This window comes from Monodon monoceros, unplaced genomic scaffold (assembly GCF_005190385.1).
Source record: "Monodon monoceros isolate NGI ecotype Baffin Bay Population unplaced genomic scaffold, NGI_Narwhal_1 Super_Scaffold_22, whole genome shotgun sequence".
NCBI lineage: Eukaryota > Metazoa > Chordata > Mammalia > Artiodactyla > Monodontidae > Monodon > Monodon monoceros.
Window position 1 is genome coordinate 39046124 of NW_021703779.1, and position 26501 is coordinate 39072624.

General features: G+C 40.7%; 1 protein-coding gene across 1 annotated transcript in view; it reads right to left on the reverse strand.

Annotated features, from left to right (window-relative positions):
* EFHC2 (EF-hand domain containing 2) overlaps positions 1-26501 on the reverse strand; it is a 200423-nt gene that overhangs the window by 89858 nt on the left and 84064 nt on the right. The window contains 5 exon segments of the mRNA XM_029240869.1: positions 7437-7593; positions 13633-13771; positions 14157-14270; positions 16421-16672; positions 19541-19764. Of these exon segments, the coding sequence (XP_029096702.1) occupies positions 7437-7593; positions 13633-13771; positions 14157-14270; positions 16421-16672; positions 19541-19764 (886 nt within the window).

The following is a 26501-nucleotide window of genomic DNA, read 5'->3' on the forward strand; positions in this document are numbered from 1 at the left end:
CTTCTTTCTTCAAACCCCATATCGTCTCCTCGCTGAGTCACTCTCCCAGTTCCCCAGCAGCCCCCTAACTCCCTTCAAGGGAAAATTTACCTTTTCCCTTTGAAATGCTATATTAAACATGATAGACCTGCCTTTCGTAACACTTATCACCCATATCATAAGTCACCACTACTTACAAGTCTGTTTTCTGAAAGCAAGGACTGCATCTTATTAATCATTGTCTAAGACAACATTTTTTACATTCTAAGTGCTCAAATGTTTGTAGAAAGTTTTTATAAGATCCGTATAGATTGGAATTTGCACTTAGAATTCTGTGCGTGAATAGTCTAGAAGAATGAAGATGGGATCGAGTTCTAGAATCAGAAGTTCCCAAAATTGACTGCCTGGTCTTGGAAGAAATTTATTTATGGTCTGCCAGCAGAAGCATGCCTGTGGATATCAGCTAGTGAAAGGTGGGCCTCATGACAAATACTGAACCCTTTGGGAGGTCTCTGATAATCAAAATCATTACCCCAAGGAGGCAGAGAGTAAAATAAACCACGTACTTCATCCCTTCCCTGTCACAGCTCTAAGCAGAGAGGTCCTCACTTTCAGTCTCGTATGCTGAAATTCATTCTTTCCTTGTGATCACACTGATTTAAAAACAAACAAACAAACAAGAACACTTATTTGTGGTTTGCAGAGGCAGAAGGTGCTCTTCTCTGCTCCTTTCTTTGATTGTCCAGGGAAGGAGGGCTGAAAAAGCGTGGCGCCATGAGTCACAGCTTGAGGCCTCAAGTGAGATGGCAAGTAGCAATCTGGAAGGCTACCCCCAGGGCAGCCCTGGCAAAACAGCCAGATCTCCATAGCTGTTTTCTTAGTCCCTAGTTTCCCAGGCGTCAGGCAGACCTCATACAGCATAGGGGAGGAGGGCAGCTATACCTTCTCAACCATCTTCTCTGGTACATAATTGGATTTAAAAGTAACAAACAGATTTGGTAATCCCCTCTCGTGAAAGACCCATACTTTTACAGATGCCTGAAATATCATTCGAACAACTGAATGAGGTCTAATGTCAGGCCAAATGAATACAACTGCAAATTTAGCTTCTTAGAACTTACATGAATGTATAAGAGTGTATGTTAAGTATGGATTTTTCATGTTTAATATGCCCTTTTTTTTTTAACCTAATTCTAGTGTTCTGGACAGCTTATCAATCAGGAATATAATCTACTCAAACAAAATCTTTAGACCAGTCATTCACAAACTTTGCCATGTATGAAAGTCACCTGGGAGCTTGTTAAATATACAGAATCCAGAGTCCTACCCCCAGAGGTATGGATTCAGTAGTTAGCTTGCAGCTCCAGAAACCTGCATTTTTAATAAGCTCCCCAGGAGATTCTGATGAAGTCATCCCCAGAGCACACTTTGAAAAACACTTGCAAGTAGCTTCAGACATTTCCTTGGCTAATAAGCTAATCATCAAACTCTTCTAAACACTCTTTTTTATCACAATATGCCCAGCACTCAAAAAAATTTTAGCATTTTCCCTGCTTCTGATCATACCACCTATACTGCTCAATCTGGCTTCCTGGGCCACTGATAGTCAGGTTCAAATACCTACACATACAGCTATTTGTCATGACTGCCAATGATACACTCTCTCCTCAAGTCACACAAGCCACTTCACTTAGTGCCCCACACTGTGCTTGTTTCTACTTCCAGGCCTTCGCTTGGTGTCATCCCCTCCCCCAGGGTACACCCTCATCCTGTCCTATGCCTGTCCAGAGTCCTGTCCATCCATTTGGGCCCCAATCAGTAGACCTCTCTTTGACCATGGCTGCCCACCCAGCTGACCACCTATTCACGTCTCCTGCACCGACCGTTATGCGTGGCACCCAATTTAGCACTGTACAGACTTGTATTCTTGACTGGTTTTTTAAAATGTGTTTACTGAATACCGTTGTCTCAAAACAAATGATAAATTCCTAGGTCCAGCCATGTCTTAACTTTTCCTACACACAGCCCAGAGTTATCTATAATCACTGTCTTGACTTCTTCTCCCATTCTCTCTTAAATCCACTTCCATTAGGTTAGCTCTACCTAAACTACCCTTGTCAAGGTCAACAATGATCTATCTCCACAATGCCAATTCCAATGGTTCATTTTTGCGTCTAACTTGACCAATCAGCAGCAGTTGGTACAAATGATCACTCCTTCTTCCATGACATTCTTGATTCACTTGGCTTCCAGGATCCTGTATTTTCTCTTGGTTTTGCTCCTACCTCTTTGCTTATTCCTTTTCAGTATCCTTTGCTGGGTCCTCTTCTTTTCCTCAATCTCTTTATTTGGGGATAACAAGGAATAACGTGGTCATCCACTTCTCTGTGTATATTCACTCCTTTGGTGATCTCTTCTAGTCTCAGGCTTTAAATACTACCTACATGCTGATGATTTCCAAAGTTCTATCTCTAGCTCAGACCTCTCTCCCGGAACCCCAGACTCGTATATCCAATGGCCAACTTAACATCTCTACTTGACATCTGACATCTCAAACTTAACTTGTTCCAAAACTGAACTTCTGCTCTTGCCCCAAACCTACTCTAACTATAGTCTTTCCCATCTCACTACATGGCAACTCCATCTTTCTAGTTGGAGAAATCTTGGGAGTCATCTGTATCTCCTCTCTTTTTTCACACCTCATATCCAATCTGCCAGGAAATCCTATTGGCACAACCTTCAAAATATTTCCAGAATCTGCTATATCTCATCATTTTCATGGTACTCGCCCTCATGGAGCCATCATAACTTTTCTCTTGGACTACTGCAGTAGCCTCTTAACTGGTCTTTACTTCCACCATTGCCCTTCTACAGTCTTTGCTCAACACTGCATCTGCAGTCATTCTTTTAATATGTAAATCAGATCAAGTCACTCTTCTTCTGCTCAAATCTCCCAATGAGTCCCCTTATCACTTGAAGTCAAAAAAATCCTGACAGTGGTCTGCAAGGCCCTATGTTATCTGATCGCCCATTACTTCTCTTAATCTGTCTACTCCGCCCATTACTCACCTGTTCTATCCTTGTCAGCCTCCTGCCTGTTCCTTGTGCCTCCCAAGCCTGCTCCTTGCTCAGGGTCTTTACACTGCCTGTTCCTTCTGCCTAGAACATGTTTCCTCTCCTCAGTAAAGTCCATCCAGACCACACCGCTTAAAATTGAAACCAGGGGTGCTCTTCAGGCCCACATTCCAAGTCCCCTTTATTCTTTTCATAGCTACCTTCTTTATTTTTTCCATGGCACTTTAATACCTTCTATATACTACAGAATGTACTTATGTATTACCTTAATTGTTTACTATCTGCCTGCCCAGCTAGAATGTAAGTTCTATGAGGGCAGGGCTTTGTATCTGTTTTGTTCACTGATGTGTCCCAAGATCAGTGCTCGGCACATAGTGGGTACTCAGTAAATATTTGCTGACTAAGAAAATGAATGGCTCACCCAGGGCTACATACCTGCTGAGAACCTTAAAGATAGCTATAGCTATAGTCTTATGGTTAGAAGAGACATGAAGGCTTATTGTTATTGATGGGGAAAACTTGTTTAAAGAGGAAAAGAAATGACTGATGGAGACAACAGATGAACAGTATCTGAAACAAGTCAGAGATTAAGATTAAACCGTGAATTTTTAGATGCTATATGATTATGAATAGCACAAGTCTGGGATAATAGCCTTCCTGGTAGGAAGTCATCCGTCTCTTCTAACCATCATTAAGAACTAAAAGGGTGAATGTTCATTCTATTTACTCACTTATTCATCATTCGTCCTCTTACGGACAAAATATCTATTGAACCCCAAGTACGTAGCCAACACTGTTCTGACTCTAAGAGAAGCAATAAAGCCAGTCCCTGCCCTCAAGGAGCGCTTGGTCTCGATATAAACAAGTAATTGCCACACACTGTGATAAGTACAGATTCTGGGGCAAGAAAGGTGAACCCTAGGAGTCAGACTTCCCTGTGTTCAAATCCCACTTCAACTAAAAATTAGCTGTATGAGCTTGGGCAAATCGTATAGCCTCTCTGAGCCTCAATTTCCTCATGTGAAGAATGGGTACAATAATATTACCGACTTTATGAGGTTGTTTTGAGGATTAAATGAGATCAAGTACTGTAGTTAGCATACCATAACCATAAACTTCTTTTTATTAGTAATATTATTATTGTTAGAGGTATGATCAGCAGAGTACTGTGAGCACACAGAGAACAAAGTACCTAATTCAGCCTGGTGCAGTGAGAAAGATATTCTTCTGGTTTTCCCAAGTCAGACTAGACAATCTGCCCAGCAGGCCACCACAGTGAATTTTTACCCAGACAATAAAGGTCTTCATTCCATCAAAAACCTCATATGCTTTAACTTGAAACTATCTCCTCCAATGACTCACAGTAGATCACCATTAACCTCATACAACAATAAGCAGCCAGTACATTTTTAATAGCAATATACATAATCAATATATGTCATGTACTATTGCACGTCTCAATTCACGGTTTATTTATTTGCATTAAGAAACTGTTCTTTGTATGCTTTGTGAGATCATCTTCCTTAGGTTTTCACGGTTTTAAAACCTTGGGTTATTCAAACTCATGTATAAGTCTCCAGCTGAATGTGCCAGTTTCTATGGAAACAAGGTCACTGTGTGGGAGGAGCTTGAGGGAAGTGTATTCCTGGCACAGAACAAGCAGTGGACAGAAAGAAAAGAAATTAGACCCATTCGTGCCTGTACCACCATTCTCTGGCCACAACAGCATGACAAGAACGTGGAATGCTGTCTACAGTCAGTGCTCTGTGGGCAAGTTGACATGGTGCAGACAGAAAGAGAGACTAAGGCAACTACCCACAAGGAACTCTTTTCCCCCTGGATTCCAGAAGTAACACACTGGATCGTGTTTCATCCTGTTTACTTATAAGAAAAATTCTCTCTCCTTTTACAATAGGGACATTCTTTCTGCCCACCTCCTTTGGTGGCTGCCCTTCAAAACAGCAGTTAGTGAAAAGTATCCATCAAAAGTCCCGCCCTCGAACTTCACTGTAAACACTGCTACCTATAAGGGAGGATGGAGTATGAGTTGGTGTCCCTCTTATATGATCGAAATTAGTGGTTCTCAAACCCTGGTGCCCATCACCAGAACCCCCTGGAAGTCTTGTTAAAACACAGTACCAGGCTCCATGCACAGAGATTGGGCCTCGATAGGTCTGGGGTGAAGCACGGGAATTTGTATTTCTAACCAGTGTGGAGGCCACACCTTGAGTAGCATCAACTCTGAAACTTAAAAACAAAACTCCCAAGTCCTTACAAATAAAAGATTATTTCTTAAAAGACAAAGGACATCGTGTCAGGGCAAAGGCAGCCTTTTAGACATTCTACACAATTCGTAACATATTTTCACCACGTTTACAGTTAGAGCAAAACTATTCTCTCCACCTCAAAATATTCTACAACGGTATCTGATGCCATTAAATTTTATCAAATTCAGGGTGCTGTCTTGTTCTTCTCCTCCTCCTGCTCTTACTCCATGTTCCCTTTATCATTTTTCTCCACAGGTTCTCCTGACTCACTATTTCCCTCATGCCAGGACTTCGGTGTTTAGCCCGCATCCTATTCAAGCATCTGCAACATTTCCCCACCACTCTTCCCCCCGACTTCTTTCTCCAGGGCCTCCATTCTCTGAAGAAGCAAAAAGTAGCCATGGGCAGTGCTCACAGCTATACACATGACTCAGAGGCAGATTTTTCCTCATATATATTAGGAACACTTCTGAAAGTCCACCTTTTGAAATCATATTCCACCACACGAGCAAGCTACGGTTACTGAACTCAACCAAATCTCTCAAATTAAAACCACGCTAGTTGCCAAATAACATGCTAAAAAACACTTACAAATCACTGAAGCCACTACAGCCTATGGGCCAAATACAGCCAGTCACCTGTTTTGGTATGGCCTATGAGCAAAGAATGATTTTTATATTTTTAAATGATTGAAAACAATCGAAAGAATAATATTTTGTGATATGTAAAAATCATATGAAATTCAAATGTCAGTGTCCATAAACAGTTTTATCGGAGTGTAGTTACATATTGTCTGTGGCTGTTTTCATGCTACAATGACAGAGCTCAGTGGTTGTGACAGAGGCCGCATGGTCTGCAAAGCAGAAAATATTTGCTACCTGACCCTTTAAGAAAAAGTTTGCTGACCCCTACTCTATACCATTTCTTAGGGACCATCTTGAGGAGATATATATATGGAAAGGCATATATATACACATATACATGGAAAGGCAATATAGATTGTGGATAATATGGCTTTAGTAGCTTCCAGATGACACATTAAAATAACCACTCAACGTGAGGGTGTGGAGAAAAGGGAACCCCTTGTGCACTGTTGGTGGGGATGTAGATTGTTGCAGTCACTGTGGAGAACAGTATGGAGGCTCCTCAAAAAACTAAAAAGAGAACTACCATATCATCCAGCAATTTCACTTTTGGATATATATGCAAAGGAAATGAAATCACTGTCCCAAAAAGATATCTGCACCCCCATGTTCAATGCAGTATCCTTTGCAATAGCTAAAAGAGAGAAACAATCTAAGTGTCTACTGACAGATGAATGGATAAATAAAAGCATATATATATATATGTGTGTGTGTGTGTGTATACATATATCTATATTTATATAAGATACATACACACAATGAAATATTATTCAGCCATAGAAAAGAAGGAAATCCTGACATCTGCGACGGCATGGATGGACCTTGAGGATATTATGCTAAGTAAAATAAGTCAGACAGAGAAAGACAAATACTGCATGATCTCACTTATATGTAGATTATGTAGAATCTACAAAAACCAAATTCATAGAAACAGAGATCAGACTGGTGATTGCCAGAGGTGTGCGGAGCAGGGGAGAATTGGGTGAAGGTGACCAAAAGGTACTAACTTCCAGCTATAAGATAAATAAGTTCTGGGAACATAACATACAACATGATGACTAGAGTTAGTGCTAATGTATATTTGTAAGTTTCTGAGAGAGTAAATCTTAAAAGTTCTCATCGCAAGAAAAAAAACTATAACTATGTGAGAATGATGAATGTTAACTAATCTTATTGTGATGATCATTTTTCAATACATACATATATCAAATCATTATGTTGCATACCTTAAACTTATACAATGTTATATGTCAATTATTTCTCAAAAAGCTGGAAAAAAATAAAATAACCACTGAAGTAAGAACCTGTTAATACTTACATATTAATCAACTTCGTTAAAAAGGTATAACAACATGTCCCTGGACTTGAAATCAGACAAATTAAGTGTCATCTGTTTTGTCATGAGGACAATATTATAAACCCTGAACACATTTGGGAAAGATCAGACTAAAACAGTGGTTCCCTCAAACACCTGTCATTTTCCATGAAGTTCCTCTGATGAGGTGTGGGCACGAGGCCTCTGCAGGAGCAGAGAGAATCCTCTTCAGGGCCAAAGCCGGTGTAACGTGGAAATTTCCTTTCTATATTTGGAGGAGGTGGGGCCTTGCATGAAATCGAGGTAAAGTTCTCTATAACAAAACAAAGGCAGATGAAACATCAATATTTTTTTTTGCCCTGATTATGGCTGTTTTGAAAGGTTTGTTATGTTTTCAAGATGAACATGGAGATCTTTGTAGACTATTTTAAACTCTTTCAAACAAAACACAGCAAAATCCTGGGAGGGTAGGTTTCAATCGTGTTTACAAAAACCACAAAACTCACTCAATAGTTGCCATTGGTTCAAAAGAAAGAAAAAAAAAGAGAGAGACTGTGTCGAATAAGTAAACATTTATCTTTTGTCATCGCATCCCCATTTCAGAATATTTTTTGTTCTTCCCTGATTTTTCCAATGATAGGAAAATTCAAACTTGGAACTTTATGCCACCCATGCCATATTTTAACCTGTAATGTAGCCCTGTCTTATCTTTAGTCAACAGTCACTAATCAAATTCCTTTCCAAACAGGACTGACTCCTAAGTGTTTTGCTTTACCTTCCCCATCTGATGTCCCCTCCTCTTGTGCCCACTTTTTAAACCCTCTCCCCCTTTCTTCCAACTCAGCTCCAGGCCATGACACTTCACTGTCTAGATCAAAAACAAAAACAAAACTTCTTCTCACCAACCACCACTCCAGGGTGCTTCTGTTATTGCCCAAGTAAAGACTGCAATCGTACTGAAATGTGATGAAGCAAAAATAAATAAATAAATAAATAAATAAATAAGGAATAAAACCAAAACCAAACAAACGAACAAAACCTTTAAAACAGCCACTGCCTACTCTCAAAGGGAGTTGTAAGTGGTAAATACTGTTGACTTTCTTTATTTGTTTGTCATCTGTGAAGAAGGAGAGACATATTTATAATAGCCTAGGAGCTGTTGGTACTCATTTGTGAGGCTGTACAATCTCTGAGAAGCAAGTGTGTTCTCCAAAGCAAATAATACATTGACTCAACACATCCCAGTCACCTGAGTTTGTCACACCACAAATGGACAAGAAGATGTCAGGGTCTTTCTTAAAACAAAACAAAACAAAGCAACAAAACAAAACAACCCATGGAATCTAATTTCTACCTCTTCCCCAAGGTTGACTATCGCATAGGCGTTTCCATTAGTCCGTGAAAGGAGGTTCACATAAGCAAAGATTTCCTTTTCCATTGCCAGAGTTCTAATAGAAGGAAGAGTACAGATTTAGTGCATACCTCTCGCATCAATTTGTCATCCAAGGCAACCTAACTCTTAAAATTGAGGGAGGTTTTTTTTGTACTGATTGATCAAAAGGCTAAGGGTTTGAGGCTGTTTCTAACTCTGATTTGAAAACATTTTCAACTTTCACATTTACTTAGACTTCCTAACAGCCTTTGTGTGAAATCTCTTCAAGCATAATCCCCAAAAGAGTATTGTTCCATCCTAACAGAAACTGCTTACAGAAGACATATTGGCAAAGAGAATGCCATCAAATCTTTCTCACTGACTCAGTGAAAGGGGGCAGCCAGACTGCTGGTACGGAAGTGACTGGTGAGCCTCTCCTATTGCTATTTTTGTGGCAATTAAAGAGAAGCTTTGGTAATAAAGAGGAAAGTTCAAATCTTGGAATTAGGCAGAATTACAGTAGACCCTTTCATTGCTAATTGTTACATGAAACACACCACTCACTAACTGGTACCTTCATTTTAGGAAAAGGACCATAGGGATTGCAGGGAGAGCTCTACATGATTATTAGAAAATTGGGGCATGATTGGTTTCTTCTAACATGGGACATCCGCATACAACTCTATATACTAATCTACGCAGCCTAACCAAAAGAGGACACATATTGAATCTCACAGTAATTAAGAATGCATTCTACACCTCCCCCCAAAATTACAGGTTTTATAACACAGTGTTGTTTTCTCAACTACATAATTTTTGCCACAGATTTAAGTAACAAAAGAATCAATTTAGAGCTTTCCTCTGCACCCACAGTGCCATCTAGTGTATAAATGCCGAGAACTGTTCCACTCCACCATGTCTGACTTTTTTAACAACCCAGTCTTTTTGGATACCCTGACTGAAGTTCTCATTTTTCTGGGTAATTGCATATATTCACAAAGGTTTGAACTCGCACCTGAATAACTTTCTGTCTTTGGTTTTCCATCACCCCAGCATCCTGCATGTTTCAGGTGTTAAAAAAATATTTAATGAAAAAGTATACCTTTTTTTTTACAAAGCACCTTCCCAAATATCTCCTTAAACTGACACTCTGATGGATCCTGAGACACATCTGTCTTTCAAATAGTCTGATTCCTCTAATTTCAAAAGACTTGTAAAAACATATATATTGAATGTTCATCCACACTGACCAGATTGCAACAAATTTACCGAGAGGTGATAGATTTTTTTAAAGGATATGTCTTAATGCTCCTTCACAGTGATTTACGATTCATCATCTCATTTGGAAACGATTCTGGAAAGAGCCTTCATCGAAGTTCATCTCTGATGTACTAGTAACCCAGATATGGACCCAGGTTTAAAGCTTATATAATTTGGGAGAAGCTCTTTAAGACTAAAAATGTCAAATAATTAAGACAAAATTAGGCCCAGGGCCTTGGAGTGGGGCCCCTGCAAAGAAAGAACCCTAAAGCTTAAGCTTCATTAACTTCAAGGTAAATCCACCTCTGCTTGTACCCAATACCCAGGTCAAATGATTTTGGTGAGACGTTCATTTTTGGGTCAAATAATTAGTGAATCACATAATTTTCTAGCTCTAGCTAGAAAACCCTTAGAAATCATCTAATCCTCAACCCTCTTCACTTCATAGGAGAGGTTAAAAAAAAAAAAGGTGAAATTGTTAGCTCTATCAAAGCCACGTGGAGAGACTAGAAGCAAATTCTACCTCTGTCGCTGCACCTTGGGATGGCTAATTTGCTCAAATGATCATTAGACTCTCATCTTGGATGCCTGCTGCTTCTAACACCAAGACTTCAGAGGCGGCCATAAACAACTCCACAAAATTAAAGGTGCTTTAAGTTTTTTGCTTATCCTTAATGTCGGTATAGCCTAATAAGCATTCGAGAACAATGCGAATGAATGGTCTTATTACTAGTTTGGCTGTCCCAACCACTAAGAATCGATAATAAGAAAGTCCTCTTATAGACAAAGAAATAATAACCCAAGGCAGGAATTCTAGGTAAGAACAGTTTACATTCAAATCCCTGTCTCTTCAGTGAAAGAAACACCTGCTAGAGCCCCTGGAGCCTTTTCCAACCTTCAGGCTACGGGAAAGTCCGACAGGCCTCCATCTGCCAGTCCGTGTTCATGCACATGAAATAATGAGGGAGTGACAAGCTCCCGCCCGGCAGACAAGCCAGGGCCAGCGGGATGGCCAAGCTGCCTAGTGGGGGACTCACACTGGACTGTTTTGTGGAAGAAGTTGCCTTCTCTTTAGAATCCTTAAATACACAAAACAATCTCATCTTTTTAGGAGTCAGATTGGGTTTTATGCAGGGGTTACATATATCTCTTGGAATTCTATCAAGCCCTCTGCTTCCACATAATAGAAAGCTTACTCGTGCACAATTCTTGGGACTGTGGCCAACTCCATCTCTTAGTCTGTCTGCCATTTTTTCTCCCCCAAAATATGTTGGGGCGGCATTAGGTAAGAGAAGGTACTGAAGCACCCAGGCTGTATACTGCACCAGAAATTTCCCCCTGGCTTCCTAGGTCCCTAGCTGTGTCGTTGGCAGTTGTCAGCTCCTTCCTGTGGAGACCACAATTACTGACAAGGAAGGAAATGTGACCACAGTTATTGCCAGGACTTTGTCCTGGTTTGGGCTTCAAGGATACCAAAATATAATGTATAAAACTTGGTCAGTCTCATGAATTTTTACAACCAGATGAGTTATAAGAAAATTAAAATGTCAGAAGTAGCTGTATCTAAGTCTATTAATTTAATGTTACCAAAAGTCAGGAAAAGCAAATGTAAAGATTATCAGAGAATATTGATTCACTCCCCTCCACCCTGAATCATGGATATAATTTCCAGTCATTAGTTACATTAAGTACACTGCTGTTACTCAAGAAATGTTGTGTAATAATAGTGTCTGTTAAATGGGGTATTTTAACATATGTTATGAGAAATATAAAAAGTCAGCACGACTATAAAATGCATCATAATTTTGCATTTGCATAATTTTGTTTAAATGCATAATGCTCACGTTATATTAGCTTTAAAGGCACAAATGACTTTTTTAACGTAGTAAGTAAGTCTATAGAGTGAGCAAAAGAAGTGAGCAGAAAGAAATTAAGCACTAGGGCTCAACTGAAATGGACCATAGGGCATTTGAAGCTGATACATTTGCCGAGGATGGCTAGATTTGGAGCACACCGGTGGATTTACTCTGCCTCTGAAAGTTCCCCGCAAACCCGTTAAAAGACTAACAGTGTCCCGTGTCTCTCCAGCATTAACGTTCATTTTCCCAAACGCGACCTTTATATTCTCAAAATCAAGCTGACAGACAAACATCAGCCGAATGTTGGACTTGCTATTTAAGGGATCATATGATGTTTTGAACCTTTACCATGTCCTTTAAATTAAGGCAATCTTTCAGTAGGACACAGGTAAATGTCTTCAGTGACTCATTTCATATATATATCATTTTTAAAAATTTTCCAAGTCTACACTGAAGACTTGCTGATTCTGAACAGGCACTTACATTTATTAAAAAGCAAACTATCCTTCCCAAATATCTAAGGGTCACTAGCAGCTTCTCTACAGCAGCCACTACCTGCACATTCCTGGCAGCTTCTTGTCCTCAGTCCCTAAAACAAATATGCTCAACTGTGTCCACTAAATAGGACTAATTTTAGAAAATAATATAAGAAGAGGCCACCAATTTGGCTCCATTTTGACTAATCTGGCACGCGGATGCTGTGGAACAAGTTCCCTTAATGCACAGAGGAGGGAAATTGAAATTCTTTTTTATTCCAGCCCCTTTGTATGCTGTGTGCCTTCTCCCATAATATAAAGATTCCCAGGAGGCCAGGAATACGACACAGTGGGGACACTAAGACACGTAAGGTGAGCCTCGTCTCATTCTAAAGACAAAGCACCTTGTCTTTTAGGAAGCTGTGGTTGCTTCTGGCTTCCAACTCATCGCTCAGGAAGTGAGCTCACATGAATACTCCCAGGTTCAGAGAGGGGTAAACATCCCCCATCAGAGCTCCAAACCCCAGTCTGGGAGGTTGGCAACTTCCACCACCCCACTTCGCCAAGCACCGGTAGGTACCTGGAGCCTGGGGTAGAGGGCCCAGGTGGGGGCAGAGCTGGCCAGCAGGTTTAACAAATGGAGGGGCTTGTTTTTCAGGTTTCACCTCAGATCCTCCACCTGCTTCTGTGGCTCTTATAACACCGTGTAACATGCAGTAGGTCTCTCCCCCACTACAAGCCTAGAAACTCCTTACACAACTCTGCAGCTCCTCTGTCTACTGCAATGACCTGCATGTGGTAGGTGCTTAATAAATCACCGGTTTTCATTCTGAACTGCGCTAACCTGATCTGAATGGAATGGATATCTAAGAAGAGAGAAGCTGGAAGCCTGGCTGAGCCTCACCAGGAAAGCTAGAGCAGATTGGCACAATTCCCCAGAGAACTCAAATAAGTATATCCTCTGTGGTAAGCAAGAATTCAGTGAAAAGAAAAGTGTTTGGATTTCCATTTCAGTTGCTTAACCAAAGCATTTCCCCCATACTCTAGTGAGGCAGGGGGCTATACGGGCAAATGGAAGGCCTTTGGCATCAGGCAGACAAGTTCAAGTCTTGGCTCACCCTTTACTTGCTGCATGACCTTCGACAAGTAAGCCCCTTGTACGCCATAGTTTCTTCACCTCTAAAATGGGGATAATGAGCCTACCCGTCTAGAATTGTTGTTAGGAATAAAGAAGACAACAGATGCCCAGCAGTTAGCAAATGCTCAATAAACGGTAGCTATTATGAGCTTAGAATTTGAAACTCAAAAGTCAGATCAAGCCTAACTAGGGAACAAAGACTCTAAGTTTTAAATATTATTTTCTAACTGACAGATGTATCACTTACCAATTCCATATTTAGTCTTACAATAAGTCTTCATGAATTCATCACAGTCACAAAGGAGCACTTTCCTTCCCCACACATTGATGGTGGTTCCTATGGACAGGTCACTACCTTTGTAAAACTCTTGGTCTACTTTTCCTAGCTAATTAAAACAAAGGAACGTGACATTGACACCACAGACCCACCAAAGACATTGGCACCCACCCCCAAAGGGAAAAAGAAATTAAAAAAAATCAATTATATCATTCATAACCAAAATGTTTAAATCAAATCAAAAGACAACCGCTCAATATTAACATTTTAAAACAGTCTTTTAGCAATGTAGTGCTACCAAATGGCAGTGCAATGCATATATTTATACATGCACTTAAGCATGTTTATTATTGATAAACAGCAGTGCAACACATACATTTATATACTCATCGATTTCATTCACAATCAATCTCCCAGAAGCAGAACACGTAACTCACCCCACATTCCAGGTTCCAGGGAAGTCACACTGGAAACAGTAATAAAACGTGACTTACCTTGTATTTATCCAACAGGCAGCCATACACTCGGTTCTCTGACAAGCCACCATCTACATTGAGAACTTTCCGGTCTGTTATCTGGCCTGGTTGATAGACTCTAGGGGGGCCATACTGGAAGATAAAAGTCAAATCAAGACGTAGTGGATGGCCTCTAAACACAAACATGCTCCTGTTGAGGGACTCAGGCGGGAAGAGGCACCGTATGGTTCTTCTCTGCCATCCCGAGGAAGACAGGACACAGACTCCAGCCACCTTTCCCCATGCTTCCCCACCCGCTGAAGGCTGGTCTACACTCTCCCCCTCCTTCAAGGCCCTGATAAAGTCCCATCTTTCCCCCTGACCTCTCCCATCCTACTGGCCTGTCCCCAATTCAAACTTCCGTAGCACCGACCTCAGGGTTAAACCACTTTTTGTTGCTCTCTAATCACTTCATCGGCAGAGTCATCTTTAAACTCCAAAACGCCCTGATGGAGAAACCCTGCCTTGCCTTCTTTACTTGCTTAGCACCCTGCCTGATCCTGAGCAAGGACGCACTCGTTGGCAATGGAGTGCAGTCAGCCTCTAACAGAAACTGTGGCCCGGAGCAAGCCAAGGAGGGCACTCCTCAGTTCCACCCGCACTGGAGGTGGTCCAGGCAGGAAATATCTGAACTAACTTATAGAAATTGATAGTGATCCGTTTATCCCATACACATGAGAAATCTGAATCATGCCAGATCCGTGTGATATAAAATGTTTAAGTTTCAATGTGTGAACTTATGATGTGTGGGGTGTCAGTAAGCCACGTAACAAAGAAAAAACAGTACATTTAGATGCAAACTCTCTCTTCGCTGCTTCCTAGCTACAGGACAGGGGGCCAGGCATTTATCTTCTCAGAACTTCAGTTGTGTCATCTAACCGCAGCAACAGTACTTACTCCTTGCTTTCTCAAAGGATGCTGTGAGTGTGAAGGGAACACCCACTGCTACTGTATCTCTCCTGAGAATGGAAGCTCCACAAAGCAGGATTTTATCCATTTTCTTTCTCACTGTAACCCCAGAGCTGGCACACAGCTGACACTAACTAAGTATTTGTTGAATGAACGAATAAATGAAGCAAGTGATGTCAAGGAGCACTGCAAATGTCAGGTATGTCATTATTATTTTATATTTAGCCTATTTTTCAAAGCCATTCTAAAAACAGGCTTCCCTGGCACCTCCTGGCCACCTGCTGTGCATACGCCCAGAGTTCGCTCTGGGACAAATCCTGCCCCCGCCCCAAGAAGCAACACAGCAGGACTTCTGGCAGGAGACTCAGAGAATCTGGAAGAGTCTCCTGTGATAAGCAAATAACCAGTGGTTGTTTGCATCAGAAATGAGCATTACAGTAATCTTTTCAGTAGCACTAAGAATTAAGTTTCAAAATACTTTATCCAAATAAGAAATAAAATATAACATAGAGCTGTGAATAAGCCTTGATACTTTCACGTGTCCTATAGGTCCTTAGATAATGCTTTTTACTATATTATCTCATTCAGTCTTTACAGTTATCTCAGGAGGGAAGCCTAGTTAACTGCACTTTAGAGACAGGGAAATATGCTCAGAGAGGTTAATGACTTGCCCAAGGTCACATAGCTGTTAAGTGGCAGACTCACAATTCTAACCCAGGTCTTCGGTCTCTGTGCCATTTCTGCTGCACCCAGGTTACATTAGCTCTCAAATGGCCATAAACATGTGTACAAATCACTTGGACAACTCTTTTTTAATAGTAAAAATGCAAAAGCTATCATTGTTGCTAGCCAGTGGCTAGTTGCTGACTGGTGGCTACTCTCAGAAGAGTCACTCGTGTGTGTGTGTGTGTGTGTGTGTGTACTTGTGTGTGTGTGTGTATTCACAACCCAGACCAATACAATGGGATCTCCTCAGTAAGCGACAGAGGCCAGAGGCCAGTGCCCTGCCCAAGGCCACGAGCAATCCTTTTACTAGAGAGTCATTTACCTTCATAAGACTCATAGTGAACTCAATGATGAATAGGTAGTTCTCTTGCATTTGACATTTTTCCTTTACTTGCCTCAAGCCCTGAATATTCCAACTCCAATTTGTCATATCCTCTATTACTTTCATAGATGTACATTAATAGAGGGCACAAAGTGTAAGTTTTCTAAACACTTGCACTAACACATGGTGACTTGTCATCACACAGTCATAACACATGACATTCCAGACAGTGAGTGACTAGAGTCTTCAGCCCACAAGCAAACTCGGAAAGCAGTCCATTGCTCACCTTAGGTACCTTTCTCCTCTGGAGGAACAATGACGTAGCATCTCTTCCTGAGTTATGTGGCAATACTTCTTTGATTTCGATGGTATCATCAGACAGAAAGTAATGCAGGATGAGTTCTCTATGGTCCCCAAACACTGAGCCTGAGTCGTCCCACAGGCAGAAGAAACGCAAAACCTTCCTATCATACTCAAGGAACTGTTTCAGAGTGTCAAAGGACTCATAGGGACGTAAGGGCTCCATGCAGTCTAGCTTCTGCCAATGGAGAAAAGGTTAATGAGAGTGGAAGTTTTTCCGTAGTTGCTTCTGGGGTGCAAGCAATCAAAGAATATAAAGGTATCTTTTCTATAGACTATTCAGTTTCAACTAACAACATACATGATATACATATATAACCAGTTTCAACCTTAGAAATACAGACAATCAAGTATTAGGAAGCCTTTCGTTATTATTTTAACACACTAAAATATACTTCTATAATGTTTTTGAAAACTGACTTTTCTCAAAGACTTAAAATTCTTGTTTAAGAACAGACAAAACTAATATATGGTGACAGAAATTAGAACAGTTATTGCCTCTGAGGAGAGGACTGACTGGAAAGGGGGACAAGGGAACTCTCTGGGGTGATGGAAATATTCTCTATCTTGATTTTCGTGTTGGTTACTAAATTGTATACATTTTTAAAAACTTGTCAACGGGTATGCTTAAGATTTGTACATCCAAGTCTATGTTAATTATATTTCAACCAAAAAATTCTTTTCACTGAAAATTCATATCTGTATATGCTTCTTACTCATCCAAAGATTTTTGTGAAGGTAAAAGAGAAGAAATATATTCACAGTTTTATTTTGCTCAAAAGCTTTAGATAGTGAAGATCTGAAAGGCCATGGAAACAGGAGCAGAGCAAATGGAGAACTTCCCAATCTGTACAGAACTACTGCGCGGGCTCTGGCCCCCAAATCAGGAAGCACTAGCTCGGCAGTCTTCTCAGCCCAACTCCTCTATTTGCAGAGTCTCAGCCCTGTCTTGGAGCAAACCGCTCCCATTCTATCTAATGTAGCCTAATAGGATGGTTATATAAGGAAGTGCTCACTAGCAAGGGAGATGTAGTCCCACATCAGGTTATGTAATCTTACTTGTAAGTTCTCAAAATTTTGTATCTGTCCAGAGCAGTCTAGGTGCAGACTTATCCCAAGATAGTGGGGGAGACATGATGGCCTTTCCAGAGGCTCTTCAGTCTTATCCTTGATATTTAAATGAAATTACAAGATCTCTACTTTCAACGATCGAAAAATCTTTCTTTGGCATTAGAAGGCCTCTAAGAAATGCATTATTGATTATATACCATCAAGGCTCTTTTCAGTTCAAGTTAAATTGTTTAATTTTAACTTTACATTTCAAGGCAGCAAACACTGGAGAAGTAAATGCATTAAAGTCAATATAAAAGCCTCTTACTAAACTCCTAATTTTCCACAGATTTCTATATTTATTGAAGAGCTTTCTCCCTGAGGGAATAAATGCTAAAACGATTCTCCCAATCTGAAAGGAAATTATTTAAAACATTTCTTGGCTGTTCTTGGTATTTATTCCTGATTCCTGGAACAAAAGATTTTTTTCCTTATAAACTTATGAAATAACACAGTGTTCTAAGTATTTCATATAATGCATCATCATTCACAAGCACTATCACATAATACCAGCTGTTAGTGAATGAGTGTAGCCAGATGAAAAGGGTGGTAAATCATATAGATCCATTTCTTTTAGGTTCTCTCTTCTGGTTCTAAAGACTTCTGTATTTATCTAGACTCCTTCTTCTAGGGCATTTGGAAAAAGTAGAAATGAACCCAAACCATAAATCTCCTTGCACGCCAATACACACAAGTATAATGCCACAGGGATTTCACCTTAGATATTCCAGGATCAACAATATATATTTCTCAGGAGGGTTGTATGCCTACAGCATTAGAGGGTAATTCTGCTGGGGCTAGGAGGCAGGAATAGATGAATGATCCTACATGCGGCTTTTAACAAGAGATCAAAGCAGAATCAAAGGAGATTTTTATTCTAAATTTTATGTTATCTTTCTGCAAAGAAGTTAATTACAAGTTTTAGAAACAATAAAAATGAGACTAATCTATAGGGATAGAAAAGAGAACTGTGCTCATCCCTGGGTGGGGAGAAGGATAGATTGGAAAAAGGCATGCGGGAACTTTCTGGGGGGATGGAAATCTATACCATGATTTCGGATGTGGATTACATGGGTGTATGCATTTGTTAAGACCCATCAAACTGTATACTTAATTTCTGTGTATTTTCCTGTGTATAATCATACTTCAATAAGAAGAGACACAAATGACAATAATGAAAATCAGGATAAGAAGCAAGAGATTTGAGTTCAAGGCCCAGCAAGAAGATTGGTGAGGTATGTGACCTTCCACATGACACTTGCCCTTTTGGGTATTCAGATTTCTCTGTAAAACATAAAATTTGGGCCAGGGGATCATTAAAAAAAACTTTGGAAAGACTACAGTAACACTACTAACACTGATTCTTTCCTCCCTACACTAGCTGGGGTCAGTCTTCGAAAACAAGCATCCTGTCATCATAGGAGTATGTCGAAATCATGGCCTTACTCACTCCTGAACACCTCTGCATCTGATAATACCATAAAGGGAGCTGGGAGTCCCAAGGAAGAAGGAAAAAGGCATACCCAAAGGGTTCAGTAAATCGGTAGCACAGGAGCAAAGATTTTCCCAGAGTTAGGCAACTAAAATGGGAAAAGAAAAGCCAGGTAAGTGTGGACCCAACTCTTTCACTGTCAGTGACCACAAAGCCAATCACGGGCTCTAAGAAACCATCCCATGCGGGCAGCTCGCTGAAGACTCCTACTGCCTGGAAGGGAGACTCTCCGTGGAGAGAAGTGGGGGCAGGGGCAGAAAGTGAGCATCTCCTGCACCGAAGCCAACACCCAGCCTTCCCTCCAGCCCAGAGGAAAACAGGACAACTCCAGTGACCATGGTCCCCAAAGTTCTTTCACATCTGCATCAGGAGTACCAATACCCTTTACTGACTTTGAAGGGATTCTCATCTTGAAGATAAGAGTTCATGGATGAATCAACTTACCTCTCTCCGTGTCTTCAGGTAAGGATCTTCTGGACACTGTCCCGGGGGGTTTAATCTGACTCCTATTTTCTTCAAAAAGTTTTTTGTGAATGTATCACAGTCATAAATCTTGAATGTCCGACCATAAAAGACAATGTCTATGTTGATATTAAAACGATGCACAGAATAAAACCGATCCTCATCAGGAGGCGGCAGAGAAATCCGATGACGCCGGATAAAAATTCCTACGGTGTGAAATAAAACACAATTGTTTCATCGGGTGGCTCACCAGAAAGACATCACAGTACATCTTTATAACAACTCTGAATGCTTTCCCACCACAGTGAAGCGGGCAAAGGGTTGGTTCTTGGAGAAGTAGCATCAGTATGTTCAAACTCTCAGGGTGCCAGAGGGAGCTGAGACTTCTGAGGCCCAGGGTAATTTGACCAGCCTTGCATGTTGTTAGAGTTGCCTAAGTGGTACTAGGGTTTACTCTATTAAAGTAAACCATAAAGACTAGGGCAGGGGGGAAGGAGGAGGGGGTATGAACAGAGTGACCTAATGTGCCAGACACTACCATCATGTCTTTTCCCAAAACAAGCATGCTCACTTTCACCCACTAGCACTCAATGTGAGCTCAGTACGCAAGGGACTAAGACCCCAAAGCAGAGTACTCACAAAAATGCACACTCTTGGTCGAAAAAGTAATCTAATGAGCTTCACTGTGGTAGATGCCGACACCATGATTTACAGCTTCTATAAGCATGAATAGCTTTATGCTGCTTTGAAGCTTCTTGGAATCTTCTTCCCTCTACCAACCTCTTCTCCCTCCTTCTTCCTCTATAGACTCTGTCCACCACCACCCATCCACTCCCCCAAAGTGAGAGTTATCACAGGCTTCATAGTTTTAACCAGTGCTCTGGGCTAAAGGTTCTGGATCCCATCCCCTCTTCTACTTCCAACCCTATGATGCCCATTCACTTCTCCTCTTTAGAATATGGACTCAGGGTTGCCAAGTACACCCAAATGGCAATTAGCCACTGGAGGTAAAAAGGCTCGCTAACTAGATGAAGGTACCAACTACACCACACCATACCAGCCAACTTACCCAAGCACTGCTGAAACCTGTTGTCAAGAAGTGTTTAGGGTTTGAGAGTTTATCCTACTTTCAAGCTAGCAAGTTAGCCTGCCACAATTTCATGGATGCTGGTAGAAGACATGAGATGCTTTGGTTAGAGACAAAGGGCAGTTTATTACTCACAGTAATAACAGTACCCAGAACATCAGCATTTTTGTACCAGTTTCCTGAGCCCCGATTCCCACAGGGTGACACAACAAGGGCCAGGTAACTTCTGCACATGCAGTAGGTTACACATTATAGGACAGAAACCCTGAGATGAGAGAACCTGAATCTATTATAAGGGCAATAAGCATCCCTCCCTTTTGTCTCAGAGGGAGAAATGAACTTTGTTGGACTGGACAGTAAACATGTCTGCCTTTTGTTCTAGAGGGAGACACCACCTCTATGTTCCAAGGCTGTGAGCAAACCTGCACTTTGCTCCAGAAGGAGAGACTATCTTTGTCTTCCAAAGCTGTGTGCTATATAAACATCCTTGAAAAGATAATCCAGAACAAAGAGCAGACAGTGTCTCTGCTTGCAAGATCCACAGAAATGCAAGATACCTGTGGAGAATTGTCTCTCAACCTCTGTAAACTGACTTAAGCCTGAGAATCTACTCCAGGAGCAAAGACAAAAGGAGAAAAGACAAGCAGAGCAAACTGAGGGTCTAATGGTTCAAGAAAAATTGGCTTGTGTGACCTGTGTATGGAGGCATTTTAGTATAAAGATGTCAAGCAATCTTCTTCACATTTTGTATAACACTGAGAATGGTGCCTTTTCCCAAAGTCTAGAAATACTTCGAAATTATTCATTCCTTATTCATTAAGGAATAGTTAATGAATATCTTTATGTGCCAGGAACTGTGTTGAGCTCTGTTCCATTATTCTACTAATCATCTTTTCACTCTGTTGAGGGGAAATTAACTAAAATCCTTTTCATCTTCTTTTCTTTGTAGCAATTTTTAATTACTCGGTACATTAAAGTAAAATAATAAAACTATAAAATTAGAACTGGCCTAGAATATTTTAAAATGTACTACATAAAAGATGATATAACTTTACGGCAAAAAATTATACTTCAATTAGCCCTTAATTCATGCCACTGAAAACAGTATGCAAATTATTTAATCATTCAAGATTAGACATTTAGAACAAATTGCATACTAAACACCCATAAAAGCATGGGCATTTCAGGTATTTTTCACGAACCATTATATATCTCGTTAAAAATACTTATATTGGGCTTCCCTGGTGGCGCGGTGGTTGGGGGGTCCACCTGCCGATGCAGGGGACACGGGTTCGTGCCCGGGTCCGGGAGGATCCCACGTGCCGCGGAGCAGCTGGGCCCGTGAGCAATGGCCGCTGAGCCTGCGCGTCCGGAGCCTGTGCTCCGCAACGGGAGAGGCCACAACAGTGAGAGGCCCACATATGGCAAAAAAAATAAAAAATAAAAAAACTTATATTGTGACAGTTTTTAAAATATATGAAATTTATTCAACAGCCAAGAGCTTCTTTAGGAATTCCATCTATCTTGCATTTGTACTTCACTATAAAAATTCAAATAAGCAAATTAGTGCTGATTTCTGTTCAGTAAGACTTCAAATAGAAATCCTATATTTTTCTAGGTGGGAAGAACTGGCCCACCCACTGAGCTTTTAAATAGTAATCATCATCATAGCCCTAGGATATGCTTTCATATATTTTTCTCATTTAATCTTCAATAATCCCACCAGGCAGATAATGCATGAAATACAAATATTCAGTTTATGGATGAGAAAACCAAAGCTCAGGATGGTTAAGTGACGTGCCCAAGGTCATGCACTCACAAATAGCAGAAAAAGATCTCGAACCCGGGGTTTTCAAGCTCTAAGTAAATACCATTACTTTCCACAGTTTGCACTGAACTGTATCTCACTGTATGACAGCCACAAATTACTTAAGTGAAGGAGGGGAGGGAGTGTCTTAGGCAAAACAGGATAGAAATGGGGAGAAGAGCGGCCAGATACCGTGAAACAGAGATGATGGAGCTGCTCTTCCCAAAGAACAGCCTCTCTCTTCTCTAAGAGTAAATTTCTGGAGAGGGCCCACTTGCCAGCGGCAGCAATCCCCCGCCAGGGTCAACACCACTGTCACCTGTCCCCGCCCCCCCAGGAGCCTGCATATCTGCAACGTCCACACTCTTCCTTATCTTAGGTCCCACACTCCTCTCACTAGATGGTTCTCAGAAGAGGCCAGGGAAGTTCTTTGTGGTAACAGAAGAGAGTCCTGACCATTCCTGGATTGGAAAGAGAAGGCAGGTCTAACACTAAACAAGAAAATTTTAATAACGAGAAATCCAAAGTCACAATCCCATGTTAATCAGAAAAGTAACGTGGGCATTTGAAATGTAGTTACACATGAGAGTTTTCAAAAATACATCTGTGGGACCTCTCAACTGTGCCCTTTGGGAATTAAAATGTCTCTTTATTGGTATTTGTATGCTTATAGTTTTCCATGATAAGTGGCAGAAACTCTACCAGCAGAAGTTTGTTCTGGAATATCAAAGAAATATGCAGGATGCCATGTCTCTGGCACACATTGAAGAGCACCCAAGACCATCAAGATATATAAATAAAAATAACATTACAAAATGGAGAAACAATAACAAGAGCACTATATCTGCCCTTGAAATGTTCAGATATTTATCTTCTTAATTGGTCCATAAAGACAATTTGGGCAGATGTCCAGGCATCAGGTGTCTGCTTTTAAGCTCTTCTTTATCTTCATATTTCTCATCTCTCTTTCTTTTTAAAGGCCCTGTTATCTGATTATACTCTGCAAGCTTTAACTTTCTAACACTCCCCTGTGGTTTAGATCAAAATGATGATATATCCATTTATGTTTAATGCGTTTTCATTTCATTCAGTTCGGAATTGCTTTAGATCTTTGCTCATACCACTAAATTTAGTTTTTAGGAATTCACCTTCAAGAATTAAGACTCCAACCTCTTACTTCTATCTTAAGTATGTTTAGTTCATTTTAGTAACACTGCAGACCTAGGGTACATCCAAGTCTAGAGGCAGGTATTTCTTAGGTGAATGAATATACGAGTGGAATTGCCACTTGTCATCATGTGTATCCTAAAAATACTAAGACCATTCACTGTGATCAGCCATGATAGAGTATCTTTTCCTCTTATGCTCACTATAATTCCTTCACTAAAATTACTATTCCATTTCTATTTTTATAAAATGTCATCTTTGTGGAGTTTGATTTAATGAGAATAACTTTTTAAATATAGCTAACTTGACACTTGCCTTGCAGCAAAAGAATAAAAATTTTTGAATTCCATATCTCTGATCACAGTAAGAAACAATAATCCTATGCATCTCCCCCTACCCACTGAATGAGTCCCAAATGACAGCCTGTTGGGTATTCTGTCCTCTTGCTCTTGCACTACCACCTTCTTGCCTAGTTTTCCTTATACACTCTATGATCTGCTCCCAGTACCTCCCAACTCCTCGCCTCACCACTTTCCTACCTCTTTACCTCATGCTGTTCCTTTTGACTAATGTGCCTACCTCTTCCAACTTTATCTGGAGGAACTTTTGAGGTACCACTCAAATGCCTTATTCTCTAATGGATACTGGCATTTCCTCCTCTGATCCCTCAAAGTACCTCATAGCATTCATGATGACTACACTGTGTTATGGACATTGTCTGTCATATTCCTTTCCTTTTTTCCTCCCTCCCTCCCTCCTTCTTCCTTTCTTCATCAAATTTACTGAGCAGCCATCATGCACCAAGCACCTATCTTCACAGTGACTTACCTCCACTCCTATACTCCACTCTGCTCCATTCAGCGACAGTTCTCTCCGCAAAGTCCACCCTCTGGGGTTGCCAGATTTACCGAACTGAAAAGCGAGATGCCTGATTAAATTTGAATTCCAGATAAACAATGAATAAGTTTTAGTATAAGTATGTCCCGTGTCATATTTGGGGCACAGTTATACTAAGAACTTCAAATTTAACCAGGTATCCTGTATTTTATCTGGTAACTCTACTACCATCCCACAATTCCACTTTATGGGATGCATACTTATTAGATATAGCATATGCCCAATATAAATAAATGACTTCTATTTTGTGATTATATATATATGAAATACTACCCCGTTGAGGGGCCAAAACAAGTCACTAGTGGAGATCAGTATTCTTAACCAAGGATGCACTGAAAATCAAGTAGAAGCCATTTCTTTTTCTTCCTTCCTTCCTTTTTTTTTTTTGTTTGGCCGCACCTCGCAGCATGTGGGATCTTAGTTCCCTGACCAGGGATCAAATCCAGGCCCCCTGCATTGGGAGCATGGAGTCTTAACCACTGGAGTCTTAACCACTGGACTGCCAGGGAAGTCCCAGAAGCCATTTCTTGACCCCAGGCCTACAGAATCAGAAATTCTGCGGGTGGGCCAGGAGATTCTGATGATTGCTCTCCACTGAGAACAACTGGTACAGACCTTACCAGAAAATCATGGCATGTTTCTAACGGTTATCCTTTCTTTAGTATAGCTTAGTTGGGACTTGGCAGCATTTGACAAACAGTTGTTCTGTTAGACAATCGGAGGTAAAACTACTAGGATTAACCTCTGACATTCCTGGCTTGGCATAACATCGTTTTAACTATATTCCAGTAGAACAGCAACAAATTCTATGAATATAACACATCTAACCCAAAAGAGAATGATGTCCTGGCAAGAAATGAAAGCAAGCCTCGACATACATCAGTGACTTGACTTTTCACACACATATATCTCTCTGCCAACAAGGATTCGTGAATATGTTGTTCTGATGAGAAGCTACACAGAACTGAATGCCTATTTTGGCACCACGCTAAGGGATGCCTCTTTTATTTCTGGCTTATTCCAAACTCCCCCTCCCTAAAAAAATTACATGATAGGAGAGGCAACTAAGAAGGGAGGCTATAATTCATCCAGGTGCACTAATTTCTGAACGGTCAGCTCTACAAAAAAAAAACAACAAAAAACAGGTGCACCTGACCTTCCAGTTCATTGGGAAAATATCAAAACCCTATGGAAGTAACAGGAGTGCCATCAGTGCCCAGCACCTAAATGTGACCCCTAACCCCTTCTGAGGGCCCACAGGCACATGAAAAGCAGTCCCAGGCCACTCAAGACACAACTGAGTGTCCCCATCCCAATGAGGTCTGAGCCCCTGGCTCAGTAAGCTCATTTCTTTTTTCCCAATCGTTTAATTTAGGAAAGCCTGAAGAAGGCATTTCAATGAACTTCCAAAGTTTCCTCTGTCCTAACAGACCTTCCTTAACAAGAATCATCATATTAATTAATTAATTAATATTTCAAGAGGGACCGGTTTCTCTCTAAACAAAACTTGATGGTAGAGTGGTTATTTGTGTTTGCTTTCCACAGGAACTGCTAGAGCCTGCCAAGTATCTCCACTCTGCTGACAAATTCAGTCTCATTACATATCGTGATTACTAATGTATTCTGTACATACCCCCTGAGCTGTGTCTCACTCAAGGAAATGTCCTGATCAGAGTGAGCCCATCAGAAATTCTGAAAATTTCAAAAGAGACTTTAAAATTGTCTTCTCCTAAGGTTTTTTTCCCCCTGAGTCTTTATGAATAACATTCCCTCCTACTTACATAAAAATTATTTTCAAGTAAATCATTATAACTATCTTCAATCTGCCTTTGGAATCTGCCTATGTGAGATTTGAAATCAAGAGGCTGAAAGAATCAAGAAGTCTTAATAAAAGCCTTTCCAAGATCCTCATAGAGGAGGTATTTCATTTTTCTTCTTGGAGTTTAATAAAACTAAGATTCACTGGACAGGGGCCAGTGAGCTAC